This window comes from Strigops habroptila, chromosome Z (assembly GCF_004027225.2).
Source record: "Strigops habroptila isolate Jane chromosome Z, bStrHab1.2.pri, whole genome shotgun sequence".
Classification (NCBI taxonomy): domain Eukaryota; kingdom Metazoa; phylum Chordata; class Aves; order Psittaciformes; family Psittacidae; genus Strigops; species Strigops habroptila.
Genome location: NC_044302.2, coordinates 100,728,139 through 100,750,714, shown reverse-complemented (window position 1 = coordinate 100,750,714; position 22,576 = coordinate 100,728,139). Strand labels below are relative to the sequence as shown.

Below are 22,576 nucleotides of genomic sequence, written 5' to 3'. Positions count from 1 at the left end.
CCAGCAGGCACTGAAGCGTGCAAGCAACCTGACTTTGATTAGGTAAATCCAGCAGCTAGTCGCAACAGATTGCCTTCCTAGTCAATGCAGTTAGAGGAGCTTTTCCAGAGAGTTCTCTGGGATGACAATTATCATATTCTGAGACGGGAAGTACTTCTCTCTCTCTGTTAACCATTTATAGAGACCAGATTCATATATATCTAAATTTGGTACTAGAAGCTAGGCAGCATGAATACTTTTCTACAACCCACTCCTCACCTTTGCACCCAACTGCTTCTAAAGATCTCCAAGCTCTTCCATGTGAAGAAGAATCATAGAATGGTTAGGGTTGGAAAGGACCTTAAGATCATCCAGTTCCAACCACCTGCCATGGGCAAAGACTCCTCACTCTAGACCATGTCATCCAAGGCTCTGTCCAACCTGGCCTTGGACACTGCCAGGGATAGAGCATTTACCGCTTCTCTGGGCACCCTGTGCCAGCACCTCCCCATTCTCACAGGGAAGAACTTCTTTCTTATATCTAACCTGAACTTCCACTTTTTCAGTTTCAACTCATGACCCCTTGTCCTATCACTCCTGTCCCTGACGACGAGTCCCTCTCCAGCATCTTTGTAGCCCACTTCAGATACTGGAAGTTGCTCTGAGGTCTCCATGCAGCTTCTCTTCTCCAGGCTGAACAGCCCCAATGTTCTCAGCCTGTCTTTGTATAGGAGGTTCTCTAGTCCCTCTATCGTCCTCGTAGACCTCCTCTGGATTTGCTCCAGCAGAACTTGGAAGCTTGTAGAAATAACTGGAAGGAAAGTGAGATACATCAGCCTAGCTTCCTAGGAAGCTAGGAGCGACCACTCTTTCAGAGAACCAAAGGACACAACCAGACAAGAGAAACAGGAGATGTTGGATTGTCCAGTTCTTACCTGCCAAAACTCTGACTTCTGCATCGTTTCCAGTTCTTGAGCTGGCTGGGTTTTTTGCCAGACACCTGTAGATCCCGCTGTCCCCGTGCTGGACCCTGCTGATCTGTAAAGCTCCAGAGGGCAGGATGGCCACTCGGCTGTCGGCTGAGTTCGGGAGCAAGTCCTCCTGGTTTCGCTGCCAGTGCACCACGGGCATGGGCTCCCCAATGACTTCACACTTCAGCAGAATCGTGTCTCCTACGAATGCTGTGACAGATTCCGTCTGGGAAAGAAACCTCAGTGGTCCTGCAAACACAGGCAAAGAAAAAAAAAAGCAATTATATAGCTGCTGAAAATTGCAGTTACCTGCTGTTTCCATGCTGATTTGGATTTTGTTAACAATCCAGAGTAAAAAAACTATAAAATTCACATGATATTCAGAAAACTACTTGGAGATTGCTATAATGGCAGGGTGACTAACACTTTCCTTTGTAAGCGACACTCATTAACAGCAAAGAAAAGATGTGTTATCAACATAAAGAATAACAAATTGTACGTGTTACCTACAAACCCACTCGGGAACAACTTCACCAAAGTACAGATACGCTGTCATGCAATCCAAACTGCTCAGAACAGGCTGGTATTCAAAGGAAAGCACAACTAAAGCTACATGAGGTTAGGAAAACGTTAGTTGCGTCTTGCTGTATTTCTCCTTCCCTCCAAATGAAAAGAAAAATACTCCTAAGAGCATCTGATAAGTAAGTTACTTGGGTGATGCAATCAAAACACTTTAATCAGGGAATGCCCAGTGTCTGGTTTTCCATGATGCATTTTTGACTTGAGAGAGCAGGAGAAGACAGCTGGGGGCTTTAACGGGGGAACTTAAACTTAAACAGGGCAAGTTTAGGTTAGATATAACAAAGAAGTTCTTTACTGTGAGGGTGGTGAGGCATTGGAATGGGTTGCCCAAGGATGTTGTGAATGCTCCATCTCTGGTGGTGTTCAAGGCCAGGTTAGACAGAGCCTTGGGTGACGTGGTTTAGTACGAGGTGTCCTTGCCCATGGCAGAGGGGTTGGAACTAGATGATCTTAAGGTCCTTTCCAACCCTAACTACTCTATTCTGTGATTCATCATAGAATCACAGACTGGTTTCGGTTGGAATGAACCTTAAAGCTCATCCAGTTCCAGCCCCTTGCCACCTAAACCAGGTTGCTCCAAGCTCCGTCTATAGAAGAGGAGTCATTCTACTGGCTGAGACAAACCAAGTTAAACTTTAGCTAAACAAAACCATACTTATGTCAAGAAGGAACAAGACAAAAGGTAAAGAACATTCTTTACCTATCCAGCTCACTGAACTAGGAACCATTCTTCACAAAGCGCCTCTCCAGCTCAGTGAACTGGGAACCATTCCTCACAAAATCAGAAGAGAGGCCAACCTAAGGCCATAAAAGGAAGATAATGAGAGAATTTCAACCAAGGGTCAACAAAGATATGAAAACCAGAGGTCCAAAGGACCCCTGAGACCCTCATTCAAAATAAACTGTGCATAGTGGGTGGTAACCTATGTTTATTAGTTCTAGGAAGAAATTATAATATGTATAAGATTTCTCGGAATTATAATGTATATGTATGAGATAAATGCTTATAAGCGAGAAACTTGTAAGAATTGGCATGCGCGTTAGGCGGAGCTACCCCCCATGCATCCAGCGCCTTAATAAATAATGCCTGCTTCTTAATGCTACCATGGAATTAAGGAGTTTTATTCTTCCGACCTCTGGTGACACATCCAACCTGGCCATGAACACTTCCAGAGTTGGGCATTTCAAAAAAGAACTGTCAGTAGAGGTTATTAAGAAGCTAAAGAAGAGAATAATGACCTAAACTTCTAGGCATTAAAATATCACGCAAATATGCAGCAAATCAGTGTACTGGGGAGTGAGTATATGCTGGAAAAGGCATTAGAGTGGGAGCCCCTTGTTCACTGCCCACTTCAAACACCTCTTTTCTGTGTGATTTTAGCCCTCATCTTTCGCATATGTTCTCCGCAAACATGTTGCTCCTGTCTCACAAAGCTTTTGCATGGATGAGGTCTCACAACACAGATTGCCATGAACTGAAGCAGGGACTTTCTTTAACTATACTGGAACTGCCTCAGTGAAGGCTTCCTAATGGCATTTCCACATGTGAAAAGGAGTTTAGGTTAATCTAGTGCTGTACAGACAGTGATATTTCCCAACTGCCGTGTTCGCAAGTTGTTCCTGTGAACAAAGGGAGAGAAGAAAAGGCAGTTGTCCCCAGTGCCACCCACGTGAGCCACCCTGCCACCGTCTGCACCCCTGCACATCTCCTTGTTACAGCAGGGATGCTACTTTCCTGCCAAGCCATTGCCGCAGATGCACTATTAACAGATTTTCACCCCCAGCAAAGCTGGTGCAAGCTGGAGAAACAAGCATTCAACACCTTAATTAAAAAAAAAAATTAAAAAAAAATTGAAGACAAATGCAGTGTAAACAGAGATGTAAAGCTGTGAAAACTGCAGATTTTTCCAGGAGGAAAGACAGCTAAATCTAACAAGTTACTGTAAAACACTAGGACTAAAACAACTGCCATAGAGAGACATCTTCTTCCGCGGCAGCACCATACCTGCACACAGTCAGCTCATGCTTTGCCCTGTACCTGCAAAAAGGGCAGTTCTGCAGAGATCTGAATTCTTTTTCTTTTGAAGTTTAAAAAACATAACCAAATCTATGCATAACAGATCAGGAGGTTGCAAAAAACAACATTTTTTGTTTGCAGTGTCCAAATGAAAATATACTAGCCTCCTTTTTCCCTGGTTATGTTCAAAACTCATTCATCTCTCTGCAGGACCATAATACATGAGATCTTAAAACTGTCACTGGATCTTTAAAGCTCTCCCGGCTTATGCTGATTTATTTTAAAGGCATTTTTTAGTGCTACACAGATGTTTGGGTTGTTGGGAGCTGGCTCAAGGGAACAGACCAGCAAATACATTCTGAGAAAGTCCCTTTCCATGACAGACCCTGAAATTAAACAGTGCAGATCCCTGGTGATGCTTTGCTCTGTAACCAAAGGGTCGCAGATGGACCTCCCTGTGATATACCCAAACCTACGCAGGAAACTGAATTGAAAGCAGTACCCAGCTCCGACTTAGCACGCAGTCTGGTTGGCAGATCCTATCAGCGTCCCCATCTCTCCTTACAGAAGACCCAATTACTAAGCAATTAAAGTTCACTTAATAAAAAGGCTTATCATTTGGGGGACAGACCTCAGGGTCTAGAACATGTTTAGGTATTAAATATTCAGCAATTTAGTAGCACTCAGTACAATCCCCCAGAGAAGAACTGCTTTAAATGCTTTGTTTGTTTCAAATTAAAGTCTGCAAGGTTACTTAACATCAAGACAAGACCTTTTTTTCCACTTTCAATTCGCATAATAGCTGAAGGGCAAGAAACCAAGGTAATGAAAAAGAGCGATTTCCTTCTGCTTGCTTTCGAAAATAAGGAAGAGAGAGCACGGGTGAGTGAATCTGGAAATGTAAATATTTTAGAAACTACTGTCTAATTCTCTCTTCCACAGGCTGGTTTCCAAAAAGGTGCTATACTTTAATTACTCTATATTCTTTTTCATTTGCTAGCTCCAGTTTATAATTCTGAAAAGGTTTGCAGTGAGTAATGCACATTAGAATTGACAGAACAAGACCTACAGACTGCACCCAATAATCCAAGTACAGGTTCTTTCATAGAAACAGGAGCTAAATAAACTGTTCCACTTCTTGTTGCAAACCTCACCTTATGGGACTGGATGCCATTTGTTCCGAAGGAGATAAAACTGATTAAAAGCTGGACAGCCAGATTTCTGATTTAAAAGAAACTAATCAGGGAGGGAAATCAAGTTATCAATATGCATTCAGCAATATGGCCAGCCGGGGAATACCTGCAGCACAGCACCAGGCAGCCACTCCTAGTACCGTCTGCCAGCCTAATGAAAAGGATTCAAAGGGAAGGATTTTAATATTACAATAAAATTAATATTAATAAGATATTTTATGCCTTTGCATTTTTTATATATTAAATTTGGGCAGTTAAGTTTTATATAGATGGAAGTTAAACCACTTTGCCACAAAGGGCACCTCAGTATGAAGTGAAGGAGAGAAAGGTGCAGGCTAAGAGAGCTGGGCTGCTTCAGCCTCGAAAAGAGAAGGCTCCTTAAGGGGACACCTTAGAGCAGCTCCAGTGCCTAAAGGGGCTCCAGGAAACCTGGAGAGGGGCTTTGGACAAGGGCCTGTAGGGACAGAACAAGGGGGATGGCTTTAACCTGCCAGAGGGGAGATTGAGATGAGCTCTTAGGCAGAAGCTGTTCCCTGTGAGGGTGCTGAGGCGCTGGCACAGGGTGCCCAGAGAAGCTGTGGCTGCCCCATCCCTGGCAGTGTTCAAGGCCAGGTTGGACACAGGGGCTTGGAGCAACCTGCTCTAGTGGAAGGTGTCCCTGCCCGTGGCAGGGGGTTGGAGCTGGATGAGCTTTACGGTCCTTTCCAACCCAAACCAGTCTGTGCTTCTATGATTGCCTGCCAAGCTGACGATGGAAACCTGCCCAGGACTTCAAGAGTAGGTGAGGCCAGAAGACAACGCTTTAAGTAATCACAGGCCTATCTGCTATTACCTATTTTCAACAGGAGAAAAGTTCAACCACTGTTCTAACTTGTAGCTGTTACCAGAAATACTTCATCCTGCTAGAAGCTGAATATTTCAAACAATACTTATCAGCCAGCAGCTGGGACAGTACTCACAGTATGCCAGAGGAAACATAAAATTTTAGCAAGGGAATGCTAATTTGCTCTACAGACCCAATTTCCAGCTGCTCTCTTCACTTCAGCCATTGGCACGAGGGACCATGGATGACCTCTTCTTATGAGTGCTCAATTTTCATCAAATGCATATGCCTAAGCTAAAAATAAAATACATAAAAACACTGCTAATGTGCAAGCTTTTGTCCTTTATGCCTAAATTAAAATGCACATCTCCTATGTAATTGGTGCAGAGAGTGGTGCTTTCCTCTAGACAGTCCTTCTTCCCTTCACCTGGCTGGGGAACCCGTGAACTCACGTGGGTTACCTAAATTAGGTGACTACCTGTTAATTGTATTAATACCCAGATGGGATTAATCAATTAAGAGCTCATGAGAACTACAAATAAGGCAGGATCTCTTTTTCCTTTTCTAAACACAAGCCACGCTGGTTATTCTGACTACACAGAGCATATTTAAAACCTGCTAAACTCTTCCTCTGGACAAAAAGTACTGCAATTACAACTGCAACACACAGACATGGTCCCCACTGGTAGATCACATTGCAGACAAACATACTGTGAAACAAGGAATACGCAGTTCTCTGGTGATTGTGATTTATGATGTTAATGTATGATTGCCTTAATTTCTACTGACTGTGGAGGTGCACATAAGCAGACTTAGATGGAAATTAACACGGCTGTTTGAAAGAACATAAATTATGGGTAATGGCAATATAATCAACATCACCCGTCAACTGTATCCTAAACTGTTCCATCAAAAAAAAGATATTGAAAACTAACTGAGGATTTCAGAGAGAGATAGTGAGCAGCACAGCATCCTTAGAAATAAACGTACACAATACTAATTCACTTTCTTTTTGTTTTCCCTGGGTCTCGGGTGTTATTTCTTCAACAATCCAGTAGTAAACCTTCATCACAGCCCTGAGGAGCTACCAAAATGCAGTAGTCTGTGCCATTGAGCATCCAGTGGCTGCAACTAAAGGGAGAAAAGACATAGCTTCAAGTCTGGAGGTTTGATTTAAGAAGCCTGACTTCAACACGGATGGCTCTGGTCTATGGCCTTGCCTGCAGGAGATTAGGATTGGTGTGGGCTTGGCATTAAAACTGTGTATTGAGATGCAAGTGATTATTTCTGAGGCACAGTGGCTAATAGCTCTAGATTAACCAAAGTACAGCTAGTTACATATATATTAAATGTATACATATATATAATAATTAATTGAAATAATTGCGTAACTGAGTGCATCACAGTATTTAATTTGCATTAATAAACAAGAGATAATATTTCAATTCCATAGATAAGGACTGAGTCTCTGAGATGCAGGTTAAAATATCTAAAGGCAGCAAAGCCACAGAAACTGGCATCCCACCAGCTCATAAAATGCGGCAGCTTCTGAGTTCCTCAGGCTTTTTAAGCACTTTTGAAAATGCTACAGTGACTGACTTGCTTGCTCAAGGAGAAATGCAAGGTAAGGAAGGTTTTGAACCAGGCTTTCCCCAGCTTTTCTACAAATATATTGGTGTTTCCTTCCTTTCTATAATACTGACTGGGGGTTTACTTTGGGGTACCCACAAGCTGAAACAAATAGGAATACAGTTCAGGGAGTAGCTGAAGGGGCAGAGGAAAGTCAGGTTCATGCCAAGTACTCAGTCTTTCAGAAGAAAGGAGAGAAATGAATGAGCTTATAGTACAATTGAAGCCTGTGGTCTCTATTGAAGAGCACATGAATATCTATTTCCTCTAAGAAAACTTAAGGACCACCGTCACCAGATACCTTAAAAAGAAGGTGACAAAGGAAGTTTAAACAGACACTACTATGTTTAATATTCATTGAACAAGTGTCAAAAGAATGAATCCACTTCACATGCTTTTCTGCTCGTCTCTTAGCATGTGTCTCGTTGCTTTTGGATTAAGGAATGACTCATCCTGCTTTGTGCCAAGGGAATGAAAGCAGATGAAATGTTTTCAGCCAGATTCATCCCAAAGTCCAAGCCAAACAAAGCACTTGGCCTCATTTCAGAAGAGCCAAACTGGGGGAGGTTTTTTAGCTTACATATTTAAGGGCAAGACAATTACTTCTGCAAATTGTATTTAGCATGCAGTCATCATACTGGAAAATGCATCTTGCCATTCTTGCTGTGAAGTCCTCTAGTTTTAGATAGCCCTCAGAGCTTCACTGTGAAGACTGAAAGGGGAAGTCCGCACACTTCACTCTCTGTGGCCCTTTGGGAAGGAGGATAATTTAGTTGACCTCAAACAGTAGCACAGCTCTGGAGGGAATCTCTGTACTGATAACAAAGTCAAAAATACAAGGCGCAGATTTTATAGTTGACTGTAAAAGCAACAGTGTGTATATGTGTATGTATATACGAATAGATATGTGAGAGGATTTAGGGAAGAGTTTAGTCTTAAACACTTAGGCTGTGTTGCAACCCTGATGCTACCTAGCCTTGGAAGTGCTCCAGTTCTCCAGGCATCCTCGCCTTTTGAGGAGGTTTTAATCCTGATATTTTACTGTTAGATCATAGTCTTCATATAATGCCAGGAAAGCCACTATGTATCCTCTTAAATCACATAAAGAGAAAGGTCAGAAGCCATCTATTTCTCCATCAGCCCTATCCTTACCTGGACATGTTCACACAAGTGCTGTTGAACTTACTGTAGATGAGAAGGAAGCCACAACTCATGAACAGATTCAGAATATCCCACATAGGAAGAAAATATCCCCTTTTCTAGCACTGGGTGACATCAAGGTCTCCTCCAGCACATCAATTTTCTCTCCCAGCATGTTGAGTCCATTACAGATATTATAGCACCAATTCTTGGCAGCAATCTAATTCCGACAAGAAAGGCTTGCTGAAGGAAGATGAAGCCAGGATCTGCCCTCTGATGCCTCTTACCTATCATAGGAAATAAATGAACTTATTTTTCTGAAAAAGACTTTTCTCTAACCTGTGTTACTGATGTCATCTCAGATTATCAAAACCGCAAGAATTTTAAAAATCTAATTTACTTGTCACCTTTTATGCAGCTCGCTTGCTGCCTTCGCTCGGAGTAACGCATGGAAACAATCTATTTTTTCCATCCACATACTCATGCTGCAGGGGGATTTTCATCAAGGATTCGATGCCTTCATGGTCAGTTCTACTTAGTCTTTGCAGATCTTCCTCTCTGATTCAAAGCACTAGCACAAAGCTGTTCTGCCTGAACATCCCACACACAGAGGATACATTCAGAACAACAAAAATTTCAGTTTTAACTGAATCATTCTAGTAGAATCCTCAAGATTGCTTCTCTTCAATACAGATTCTTCAGCTTTTCAGAGTTCATGAAAACCGATTTCACAGAATTATGGAATGTTTTGGGTTGGAAGGGACCTTAAAGCTCATCTGGTCTCATGGGCATGCCACTAGAGCAGGTTGCTCCAAGCCCCATCCAACCTGGCTTTCAACATTGTCAGGGATGGGACAGCCACAGCTTTTCTGGGCACCCTGTGCCAGCACCTCAGCACCCTCACAGGGAAGAACTTCTGCCTAAGAGCTCATCTCAATCTCCCCTCTGGCAGGTTAAAGCCATTCCCCTTGGCCTGTCTTTACAGACCCTTGTCCAAAGCCACTCGCCAGATTTCTTGTAGCCCCTTTAAGCACTGGAGCTGCTCTAAGTCTCCCCTTAAGGAGCCTTCTCTTCTCCAGGCTGAACCACCCCAACTCTCTCAGCCTGGCTCCAGAGCAGAGCTGCACCAGCCCTCGCAGAATCTCCATGACCTCCTCTGTACTCCCTCTAATAGGTCCATGTCCTGCCTTGTCATTCTTTAAGATCATGGTTTGAAAATATGACCTTCTTATAGCCACAGGCAAAACATGGCTCGCTATAGATCCACACCTGTAGCTCTCCATGGCTTTTCAGTCAGTGGCTGTATCTAGTTCCCCTCTCTCACAGTTTCCACAAGATACTGCCACAGCTTTTATCTTATGACTATTTGATTCTTTCTCTAGGAGAAGGGGGGAAAGCATAGTAGATATTCAGAGCAACAAAACTTCTAATATTTATTAACAAGTCTACATGATACACTGAATCTCTTTGAGTTTAACTCCCTGTCATTCAGAGCATCGCAATACACCTGTGTGAGGAAAAGAAATACTACCTTAAATTTTTATCATCCATTGACAGGCCCACCTACTGCTTTGCCCCTGTTAATACACAAATCAGAGGGTGTAAATCTCTTCATCTTCCTGCCGGCTGCTCTTGCCAGCACTCGTGGCTCACAGCCAGCAAGCAGAACAGGCTTCCCGCCAGTCGCCAATGAAATCATCAAATCTGCTCCTCAAACATGAAATAAGAAAGAAGAAAATAGGCCTTCTATTTTATTGCTGAAGAATCTAAAAAGGGCCATATTTCAAAATCTCTAATTAAAACAATAAAACACACAGGCTCTCTCATTTGTGTGCCATGCACTAGGAGTTCGCTGGTGCTAGCATCATTTAGCCAGTCATATTTAAAGCCTCATTTAAAGCAGTGATTTTGCTCTCATAAAGCAATGTAGATGTAGTATAAAGATGCCCTGATTGGACCAGCAACCTCTTGATGTAGTGGTCTACAAATGTAACATGATATTTTTGTGACTTACCACATTTAAAGTACTTCAGGACAACCTTGGAAAAAACCTTCAGAGTAATTAGGTGTAACTCAAGTCACACCTTCCAATGCATGAACAGAGTCTTCAAGAAAGCCAGAGGCATCCCTGACTCCAGAGAAAGAAAGAACAAGCAATGTAGCTTCTGACGAGCAGGGATTGCTCCTGTGCTACCACCAACAGCACAGAGCTGAGCCGTACCTGGGGACAACAGCAGCCAGAGCTGAAACCCCGAATATACAGACATACCATGAGCCAAGTGAAGCTGCATGGCACAACAGTCCTCATCAACCCAGCAGACACAGTAAGAGTTAGTGTGGTCTGTAAGACTACACAAACCTCTCTGTCCTGCAAACCCCACCCACTGCAGCTTCTGAATCCAGCTGCCTGCTTTGAGACTCATCTTTCAGAAATCTGAAATGCCTAACGTGACGTGAACTGTGGTTTATTCTGCAATGATAGCAGTAGATGTTTCTGATATGACAGACCAGTTTCAGCGTATCAAAGGTCAACCTGTTCACAGAAAAGAAGGGTCGGACTCTGCTACCGCGAATAACAGATTCTACTTAGGTGTCAGAGGAAATGTTTATGCATGTTCCCTTCTCCTTCCCTAATCCAGCACTTCCACAGTGCTCTGAAGAACCAGTATGTATATAAATTACTACTAATGCAACTCAGAGCAAAAGCCTTCTTTTTTGCTCTTTCCTCCACTGACTATCCACAGATCAAACAAAGTTCAAGGCCTCAGTCTTCTAGTTTAAGACACTTAACGGTACAGGTTCATGATATCTATTTAAAGGAAAGATCAATCAAAACCTTCAATTGTCAAACACCACTCATCTTTAGCAGGCATTCATCTCACTTGTGCTGCAGATCAGACTTTCTCAAGGACTGGGACAGACTGTGGAGCAACCTCTTGCAAGAAGAAAGATCAGAGGTTTCAGAAACTTCAGTTGCAAGCACAAGAGGTAATTTATTTTAACTCGAGTGCTGGCATAGAGCATCTCACACACACAGGGTGCAATGTATGTGTGCAAAGTGTTTGTGGCTCTTTCTTGTATGCCAGAATGCAGAGAAAGAGGCCAGACAGCCCAAGCACTGGACTTGCTTGGGAAAAGATGCAGAAGATTGTGAAAGGCGGTGACAAAAAAATGGTGGAACACTGAGGTAGAAGATGCAAATGCAGCACCTGAGAAGTCCTGTCTGCTGTCCATTTTACTTACTTTCAGCTATTCTATGCTTTCAGTGTTTGTTTCAGTAGGCATCCATTTCACAGCTCTTGCCTGGTGGAAATCTTTGAAAGCCGCTTATTCTGCTAAAGCTAACTTCAGTTCCCCAGGGGCAGGACGTGCCACTAGTCATTAAACAGACACTACAGGTCAGGACACTTTGTTTAGACAAACTTCCAAGTGTATGAACATCAAGTTTTTTACTCCACAAGCATGCACTAGGAAAATCTTAGATCATTAATAAAGATGAGACCAACAGGATGTTTAGACGTTGTATTCAAAGCCACAGGAAGTGAAGCAGCTCAAGCCTTGATAGGTTTAAGTGTGCCAAAGGTGGCATTCATCCTCTCAAGTGCTGCAACATAGTTCAACGGACAACGAGAAAAAAAAACCAACTAGAAGTTTGTCTTTTCTCTAGACCATTATCTGACACACTGCATGAAAACGTGCTTTAGTTCTGGCTCATCATAAGAAGGTTTGGAGCATATCCACGAACTTATTTATCGTACCCGCTTCCAATGGATTTGTCACAGTGTGATCTGAGCACCACAAACAGGACTGTATTCATCCCTGCAGCATTCCTGAAAGGTGGGAATTCTCATTCCTTTGGGCGTTGGTATTGCATCTGAAGACAATGCACTTCAGCTATACACCTCTTTGCCTCAAACAGCCAACCTCTCTCTCTTTACATCCTCTTCACACAAGGATATAAGGCACATGACATTTTACCTGACAGCAAAAAAAGCTAGGGAAAAAGTATAGGGAGAACAAATTAATTGGAAAAGCAATACTGACAGATTACACATGATGCTATAGAGCCCATCCAAAAACTCAAAGACATGCAGCAAACCACATGTCAGAAATAATATAAGACTAAATGAGACATTAAATGGGATGTTAAATGATTTTTCTCAGTTGGCTAGGGCTTTTGAACTTCATTTCGTATTTTCAAGATCTTTTATTCTTGGCTATATACTTTCCTTTATAGTATAAACCCTATGTTTTCTGCTAAAGATAAGGATCAAAAAGCTATGGGTTAAGAACAAAACACACCCCACCCTAAGTTATGAGAGTTGTGCACAAAATAAAAGAATTGGCTAAATTTTATTTTTTTTTAAATTACATTGGCTAGAACTATTTTTAATTCATCTTCAAGGACAAATTGCAATAGCATATAATCCATACTAGATAAGACATCCCACGCTGGAAAGATGAACACAGAAGAATTATTCTACCATTATAGGTAGCAATATTTTCCTGAAACAATCAATTCCTCGTAAGCCCATAGTACTTATTTGTATATGGGAGACCTATTTAAATGTGCTTTTCCGCGCATTAGGATACACCCTCCACTTTCCTTTCCTAAATGTTAAAACTAGGAAAATTACCATTGCTCCCAACCCCAAGAAATCAGTGGTTTCCACCAGCAACTAAGACCAACTGGTGTTTTGGGTCTGACAGATTTACTAATGTATCTATCTGTAGGCCAAATCTGTATCAGTTAAATGTTTGTATCATGTGACATTTGTTTTTGAGACAAATTTGGTAAAAGCATGTCGAAGTCCCTGAAATACAGTGCAATAAATGAATTAACTGAGCCCAGAGTACTCTCTATGGCCATTAAACTGAAAGAAATGCAGGCGGAGGCAAATACCAACTGGAGAAATGCAAAGCCAATTGGCATTTTATTGAGCATTAGCATGCAACCCTAAATCACCAGCTATTGTTGTGTATAAGTAACCATTTAGCAGCAGTGGTATTTGTGTTACAGCAATTCCCAGGGGCCTCGGTGGGTGTTATGGCTCTGTTGTTCCCATTATTACACATAAACACACACACAGGACCAGTTCAATGCCGTGTAGACACAAGATGCTGTATGTTTAAGTGGAAAGAATAAGCAAAGTGCAAAGAAAAGGAGGTGAGAACTGCCAGCTAACTTAGTGCAACACCAGCAAAATACTCCTGACCAAACACCAGAGCAAACAGTAGAACCTGTACATGCTTGGATATGGACATTATTTGATGGTATTTTCCCCATTTTATTCTACAATTTATGCATAAAGCAATTGCCATGCTGCCTGTTCAGGCCATATCTGAGCCCAACTCTGTGTGCTAATTTGCTGGACATCAGTCTCTAGGTCTGGACAATGGTAGCTTCTAGCTCAAACCAGCCCTTTGGGAAGCTGGGACAGAGGAGAGCTTGTCCTCTGCAGTGACCTGCTGCTCTCCATTGGCTGCAGAGTGGTACAAAACAGCCTCTTCAACATTTTCCCTTCTTTTCTGGGCTTTAACAGCTCTCTTTGCCCCTATGTGTGGAAAGACAAACCCATCTACTTAAAGCACAGTGATTTAAGTTGGCTTGTTTGATTGCACATTGGCAGAAAGGCAAATGATTCACCCAACCACGTACAGCTGCAAGGAAATGGTCCTTATGGTTTTCCAGTTCTCATCTGCCATTATTTCTGAAGCAGGTCTGTCTAGAATGGACAAAACAGAAGCAGTGAGTCAAAGCCCTGCAGAGTCATTGCAGGGCACAAGCACCAGACATTTTAGTAATAGCCTGCAAAACAATTGGAAACAGAGTACGAGATAAAAAAGTATTAAAATTACACCAGGAGAAACCATCTAACACCAATTCAAAACTGCAGAATAATCTGGTCCCCAATGCTTTCCCTGGCTTTCACACTTGTTTATCTTCCATTGGCACATGTCCTCAAACACAGCATCCTCTCCTTCTTCCTTCCATGGGGACTGTGTAAAGCCTAGCAAGGTTACCTAAGGCTTTACCATGTATCCCATTTTAGGTCACAAAAACCACTTAGCAAACCGCAGCTACCAACAGACCCTTTTCCAACTGCACTGCTGCACAGCAGGGAAGGCAGAGGAAGAGAGGTGGATTATGGCCAGAAAACGGTACATACTGCATATCACCCTGCCCCTAATCTAGCAATCTCTGCCTCAGGAAATCATCTTCGCACCCAGGAAAAGGCACTGGCTACTCTTGAAACCCTTCTATGCAAGGAGCCAAATCCTGCTTTATTTATGTACATATTCTCAATGACTTAACTGCTGCTGACTTTAGTGGGACACTCCTTTCTACCACGGGCCATTTTCTTGCCCATAGAACCAAAAAGCCTCTGCTGATCAAATGGTCTGTTCTGACAGGACTTGGCTCTTCTCTGAAAGCAAAAGGTAACAATGAGAACAGCAAGAACATCACTGGAAACCAAAGTCCATTAAAATGCAGCAACCTGCTAGCTCTGCTCTGGTGAATACTACAGCATTGTCATGCTTTATGAGAAATCTAAGATAAATCAGCAGTAGCCCCCAGCACCAATAAGAAACTTGAATATTTTATAGTGTAACAGCACTGACTTCAAGTTTGCTTTTTATCAGTAGCACAGTACAGGTTGCATCAAACCGAACCACCCCAGTGAATGCCGCAGTGTTACATTTTCTGCACTGCTATCCTCAGTTACCCTTCTTCTTTATGACCACATAGAGAATACTATACGTTCCATGTTTGCACTTCTCTGCTCCGTGTGTCAGGGTTAGAGGAGGATATATTGCAGTGGTAACTAGAGGTACTTGATGCAAAATAAAGAAAGTTGCCCCCAAGTGCAACTCCAGTGGCCTTGTCAACTCAGAGGAGAAAAACCATATAATATGCGAAAAGCAGTCTTTTTCCTTCCTTCCTTCCTCAAGTGGGAATTTCAGCATTTCGGAAGGAGCTGTTCAACATTGGCCTTCTAGCATCAAAAAGGATGTTAAGTGCAAATAAATCAAATCAGAGAGAGAAAATAGGATGAGAGTAGTTAAAAGGCACAGTGGCATCATTTTAGCTATTGCAAATAATATGTGGTGCATTTACACAAGACTATTTATCCACTGATCTCAAAATAATTTATAAAGTGTTAATTGACTCACGAAGCTTCGCAATTTCCCCTGGGAGAAAAAGTAAAAACATTATTTATGTTGCTTAGGAATTTTTCAGCATGATGGTTTCTCATTGCGATTTTTGACCTGGCCAGTGGTGATTCTGCAAAGTGCAGACCCGAACAGCACTGACGTCCCATTGGCTCTTCTGCCCAAAGGCTTGCAGGCAGCATTGGAGCTGTGAGACTGCTGGTACTTGAGCTCTGCCACGCAATTTATCGCAAGACAGAAATCCTGTGTGTCCTTAGGACCCCTACATCACAACATCACAAGTCTACAACCACCGACTCTAGCATCATTTTTGCATACACAGTCAAGAGGGAGGTGGACTCTCCAGCACACACCAGGCTGTTCTGTGTGATACTTTAGGTTCTCTTTTTAGTTTCGGAAGCGACTTTAGGGAAGTCACTTCTCTGTGCCCAGAGAAGCTGTGGCTGCCCCATCCCTAGCACTGTTCAAGGCCAGGTTGGACACAGGGGCTTGGAGGAACCTGCTCTAGTGGAAGGCGTCCCTGCCCATGGGAACTGGATGAGCTCTAAGGTTTCTTCCAACCACAACCAGCCTGGGATTCTGTGATTCTCTCCACCTGCACAAGTGGGAGCAAGGACAGGAACCTCACCGATAAACTGCTGAGCAATCTCCCGAGGAAAGGTGTTACCTAAGATTCAGGCCATCTTATCTCTATTCTGAAACCAAACAAATGAAGAATTACAGATTTTGCTTTTAAGACACTTAACTCATTGCACAGCTACCTCCCCATCACCGCTGAACAATGATGCCTACTGGGCAACAATTTACTTGCAATTAAAAGCCAGAAACATGCTGATACAGTCATGCTGCTTACTGGCACCTGTCAGAATGCGGAAATCCCGATGTTCCAGAAAAGCTGAAGTGATGGGCACAGGGGAAAGGGCAGTTTTCTTCCAATTTGCTCTTAACATGAATCCCAGCCCAGCTGGCAGCGAGAGACCGCTCACCCGACCAGTGAAGAGTGTGAGTTTGCCAAAGACTCCACAACCAGCCCGTGCACCAGTGTGGGCTCTGAAAGAGTCCATATGTGGTTTTGCCAAAAGAAGAGGTTGAGAATATTGCCCCCAAATCAGCCACTTTACTGCTGTACCTGCCCCACCTCTAGTAATCAGACTCAGATCCACATTTCTGCTTTCCATTTTTTCTCTTCTTGGTTGAAGTGACTGAAGTTAAACAAAGCACTTTGTAAACTAGTCTTAAAAGCCTCAGTTGCTCCTGAATATAGCTCCCCACTAGAAATGAGCATGGCCTCTTCTCTCCTGTCTGAAGCAAGATTTTTCCATTTTCCAAATGCACCTAGAGTCGCCACGAAACTGACAAGCTTATGGGACTTAAGTGCTGGCCCACTCTAGGGGAGCAACCTTCACATTCTTTAAGCAACTTGGAAACTCACTGTACAAAATTTCTTACTTCTTACTGACAAATAGGACAATTTGCCAGGATTTTCCAGCAGGCACAACCATATTATCGGGAGACAAAGAACTGTATTCTTCAGTAGTACCAAGGAAATCCAAAGGAAAAACACAAGCCTGTACAACTCCATTTGATTTTACCTTAATCATCAGCAGGAAACTGATTTTGCCTGACATTTTTAACCACATTTTGCAGTAGTCTGCTTCGATCCTCCTTTTAAAAACCCAGAAAGGATGTGCAAAGGCAGCTTTCTGTGACTGTGGACCATGTGATGGATAATTGTATATCCCAGATTTCAAAAATACCTTTTTAAAATTGGAAATGCTCTTTCATTATGAATATGCAACATAGCTACAGGTTTGAGTTAAGAAAGAAAAGAATTATGGTTATGTTATTCTGATGTCAGTTCAAATACACGTGTTATTGGTAGGTCTGGCAGATAAAGGTTCTTAGTTCAGAAAATAAATGGTTGTAACTACAGAAAATAAGAGTTGAAGATCTTGCTCCATAACTACAGCTATCCGTAACACTGATTAAAGATCTGCTAGTCACCCACCTTCCCCTGCTGGCTGTCTCACCTTCCCAACTCCTTCCCCATCACTAATATCAAACTCATGTGCATACAGCCTCATTCCTTTACCTCAGTAAAGGTCGTTCTTTCAGCTTCCTTATTTATCGGAACATCCTCCTGATCCATCCTTCCTTCTGGCATTCTCTCATTTGTGCTTTTGAAGTAATATTTCCACCTGGAACAATGCTGTTTAATCTTGTGATCTAAATCTCTAGGTTTTAATACATAAATCATTACAAGGGGTAGGGGGAGAATAAAAATCAGAGTTTTCCTAAACTCTCTGAGTGAACTCAGCTTGTTCAGCCTTCAGAAGTCTATGGGGAGACCTTAAAGCAGCTCCACTGCCTAAAGGGGCTGCAAGAAACCTGGAGAGGGGCTTTGGACAAGGGCCTGTAGGGACAGGACAAGGGCAATGGCTTTAACGTGCCAGAGGGGAGATTGAGATGAGCCCTTAGGCAGAAGCTCTTCCCTGTGAGGGTGCTGAGGCACTGGCACGGGATGCCCAGAGAAGCTGTGGCTGCCCCATCCCTGGCAGTGTTCAAGGCCAGGTTGGACACAGGGGTTTGGAGCAGCCTGCTCTAGTGGAAGGTGTCCTTGTCCATGGCAGGGGTTGAAGCTGGATGAGCTTTAAGGTCCCTTCCAACACAAACCAGTCTGCGATTCTGTGATTCTATGATACTCTCTCTACTTTCCTGTCTCTGGAAATACCAACAAATGTATTTACTTCCCAAACCAAGCACAGGTGTCATGCTAGAAAGGCACTATTTGAATAAAGTTACTGTGGAAACAGAGGTATTAAAGATCACAAGTAGCTTAGAAATACAGAAATAAGTGAGTCATTCTCATCGATGTTAATTTACCCAGGTATACCCAAAAAACCAATACTCATCCTTTCTGATGGTCCAGAAAGCATCTTAAAGATATCTACTTTCTCTCTTTTTTTTTTTTTTTTTTAAGTTTATACTAAAATGTCATCCTACAAACCATCTCCATCACCAAACACCTTTCTGGAACATCAAAAGAATGTTAGTATTTTCTCTAAACAGTCTCCTACATTTATCAAATTGATACTTTCAGGCCTGTATAGCTATCCTAGAAAGTATCTGAGCTTTTGATGCTGAAAGCATCCTGCTTGTCTCTGCTAGAAGATAATTTTGGAGCTCCTGAGTACCACAGAAACAAGTGAGGAATTCACCAGAAACCTTTTCACAAGCTGAGGGATGAGAGAAATGGGAAGAATTTAATTTGGAAAGATACGACTATGAAGTAGACGTTAAATTGGATCTTGCAAGGAAAGACGACATCAGGTGACAAAGTAACATTGAATACACATCTGGCTCAAGGCCCAGATTTTGCCTCATAGTTTTAATGTGATATATCAACTCCTAATTTTATGAAGATGTGAACTTGTACTGAACTTCAGTTATCAAATTTCAAAAGTTTAGTGCACTCGGGGGATGAAAGTTGTTTCAATCTGAGGATACTCGGTTTTTTTCCTGGCATACAGCACTGTATGCACATAACCATGCTTTTCCTGTTCAGTACCAAAATCGTTTGATTGCTACCAGTAAAGGCACAGGATGCCCAGAGAAGCTGTGGCTGCCCCATTCCTGGCAGTGTTCAAGGCCAGGTTGGACAGGGCTTGGAACAACCTGCTCTAGTGGAAGGTGTCCCTGCTCATGGCAAGTGTTGGAAGTGGATGAGCTTTAAGGTCCCTTCCAACCCAAACCAATCAATGATGATGATTACGGCTACAGCACAGTTTATATACATCAAAAGCAACTTTCCTGAATTCACTAGTGAACAGCACTCTTTCAGCGCCCAAACCACTATATGAACTTTGAATTTGACTTTTGTTTCACTTTAATACTAAAACTCCAGGAGGTCCCCTCTAATCAGGACATAAAGGCAGCAGAGACCAACATGGATGGCGGTTTCAGGAGCACGTACCTGCTAAGTGTGAGGTCATGTACCATGTTGAACCCACTTGGCATTAAATGTGGGGCACTCCATGTCCGTATGAAATACTGCAACTAAATTATTCTGCTTTAGAAAAAGGAAAGAGAGAAAAGAATGGAGCAAAAAGAAACATAAAGGAGCAGAGAGGGCTTTCCTAATCAAGGTATAACAGCACCATTTATGAGCCAACACACAAAAAGCAATATACTATATTACCTGTAATGCTTTGGGTGATTTAAATGTCAGTCACAGTATTCAACTCATTTATATTTAAGTGTATTATTTTGTTCAATCATTAGGAAAATGTTTGCATGAGCTACTTTATGCTTGTGGTTACTAGATTTAATAACTGTATCTCAGACAGCATCAGTGAATAGCTGCACAATTTCTCTCGGAGGTAAGGAGAAGAAAGGCAGTATCGGACCACTTAGTAAAGTGCATGTAAGAAACAAGACAGGCAAAACCTGTAGTTATATCTTTAGTTTTAAGCAGGAGAAGCATGCGCATATTTAACCCTGAGTACTATAACATGGGTATAAAAGACTATTGCACAGCAAGGTTGCATGCTGAAGGACAAAGAAAAAACATATATCAGGTGATATACACAACAGAACTGCTGAAAGTATGAAGCTCAACAGAACAAAACTTAAGAATGAGACATTAAACAAAATGCCAACCATGTCATTTTGATTTGGAAGGTGAGGTGAGATACTCTAGCCCCTCAAGATACTGCATCAATATTTTTCCCTTGCCCAAAATATTTAGAAAAGCAGCTTACAGCCCAGACCACAAATGCTGTCAAGACTATGCAGTTCTTTGATTAGTTAAGATGATAAAATCTAGAATCTGCAACTATTTATTCATTTATTTTTTCCACAATTTAACTTTTGAAATTCAAGATAAGCCAGAAGACTTCAACGTTTTCCATATTCTCTTTGCATTTTCATTTTTTGATGGAATTGAAATCAAATACCTTAACAGGGTCAGACGGTTCTTCGCGCCATATTTTCTGGCCCCTGTAAACTTGAGTCACCCTTATTAGCAGTAAGAGGAAGCTATATCTAAGGATATTTTTAATTTGCTTTTAAAGATTGTTATTTTAGAACATAACGTTTCCATTATTTAAGTTATATAAGGAGATATAAGTGCATATAAATGCCCACACACATAGAATCTTAGAATCATAGAATAGTTAGGGTTGGAAGGGACCTTAAGATCATCTAGTTCCAACCCCCCTGCCATGGGCAGGGACACCTCACACTAAACCAGAAACATACACAAGTTTTTTAGAGACCAATATAACCAACACCAAGCTGAATGCATAGCCAGCATTTCTGTGGGTATAGCTGCTGTCACATCTCATGAAAGAATCCCCTCTAAACATCTAAAACTGGTATTTTTTAAGGATTCAGCAGCTCTTGATGTGAGCCAGAAAGTCATTTTGGTTGCTTTTTTACTCCCATTGGCCTTCGCACACATCAGCACAAACCCCCAGGCCTGTATATAGGAATGCTGTTTTCTGTACTTTCAGAATTAGTGAAGAGCTCATTAGAAAATCAGTGTGCGTGCTCCAAGTACTCATTCTACTGGTGATCAGGTCCCAAGATGACCAAATCTCTGTCCTGAGACCCTCAAACCAGAGCAGCAGCACAAGTCTTCTAACTTAAAAGACCAGTCCAAGGTGCAGATTAAAAATTCCAATATTTATATTGATTAAGACACAAAACCTTTACCGGGAGTAATGCTGTGGTGAAAACCATACAAGCAGAAATGAAGAGACTGACTCTGCTGCTGTGCTAGGTGTGTCTGAGAATCATATTAGTCAAATAAAAAACTCAAAAATTAATGCAGAATCAAGCTCCAAAGTAACAAGCAGCATCCAAAAGTGGATGGTTATAAAAAATGCTTGTATGTGCCTATACATTTCCTTCAGTTTAATGAGCATGATATATATGATGTCAGCTATCTAGGGCTGCTCCCCATCATAGCTTTATAAATAAATTGATTTCTTATAGCTTCAATGAATCACAAAGAGGGAATCTGAAGGATGAGAGAGTATGGGTTCATAAAACTATTCTTTTAATAAAATGTTGTGTAAAAACGTAGTAGAGATATGAAAAGTATCTGAAACCTGAAAATTACGCAAGCTAGTGAAGAAACAGAGAGAACCGGAGGGGAACTTCAAAGATAAATGGAAGACTTTCTCTACTAAGTTACAGACTGGAGAAAAAGGCTACTGAATCTAGGCGCTCAACAGCAAAGGTGGCCATAGAGATTAAGGCGGGAGAGGAGGGGAACGTAGGTTCTAAGGAATTTTAGAGCTAAATATGGTGAAAAAATTTTGGAGGAAAAAGCAGCAGGATCTGGATATACAGAGCAGGAGATAAGTGAAAGATTACAGAATTTATAGAATTGTTTAGGTTAGAAAAGATGTTTGATCATCAACTCCAACTGACCAAAGTGGACTGCCATGTCCACCACTACACCTTGGCTCTAAGTGACACATCTACACATCTTTTAAATACCTCAAGGGATGGTAACTCCAACACTGCCCTGGGCAGCCTGTTTCAGCGCTTGAGGTCCCTTTTGGTGAAAATATTTTTCCCAACATCCAGTCTAAACTTCCTCTGCTGACCCTTGAGGCCATATCCTCTTGTCCTATTCCTTGTTCCTTGGGAGCAGAGGCCAACCCCCTCCTGGCTCCATCCTCCTGTCAGGCAGCTGGAGAGAGTGATAAGGTCGCCCCTGAGCCTTCTCTTCTCCAGACTAAACCCCCCAGGTCCCTCAGCCGTTCCTCATCACACTTGTGCTCCAGGCCCTGCACCAGCTCCCTTGCCCTTTTCTGGACCCACTCTCGCACCTCAATGTGCCTCTTGATCCTTTGGTGCCATTTAGAACAACAAAGCGGATGACTGTAGCTGGTAGGTCAGTTAATGGGTCAGTACATCGAACAACAGGACTTTGGTCTGTTCAGAATAATTCAACACTAATCCAGCAGGTAAAACTCAGCATGGGTGTCTTGTAGATTTATATCTATACAAGACACCACCACATATGAAATTACTTGTTTGAAGAGGTGCATCA

At 42.2% G+C, this 22,576-nt stretch overlaps 1 protein-coding gene across 1 annotated transcript in view; it reads right to left on the bottom strand.

Annotated features, from left to right (window-relative positions):
* DCC (DCC netrin 1 receptor) overlaps window positions 1-22,576 on the bottom strand; it is a 594,156-nt gene that overhangs the window by 323,039 nt on the left and 248,541 nt on the right. Inside the window, exon 3 of the mRNA XM_030470251.2 lies at window positions 915-1,199. Coding sequence (XP_030326111.1) covers window positions 915-1,199 — 285 coding nt within the window. The remainder of the gene's footprint in view (window positions 1-914; window positions 1,200-22,576) is intronic.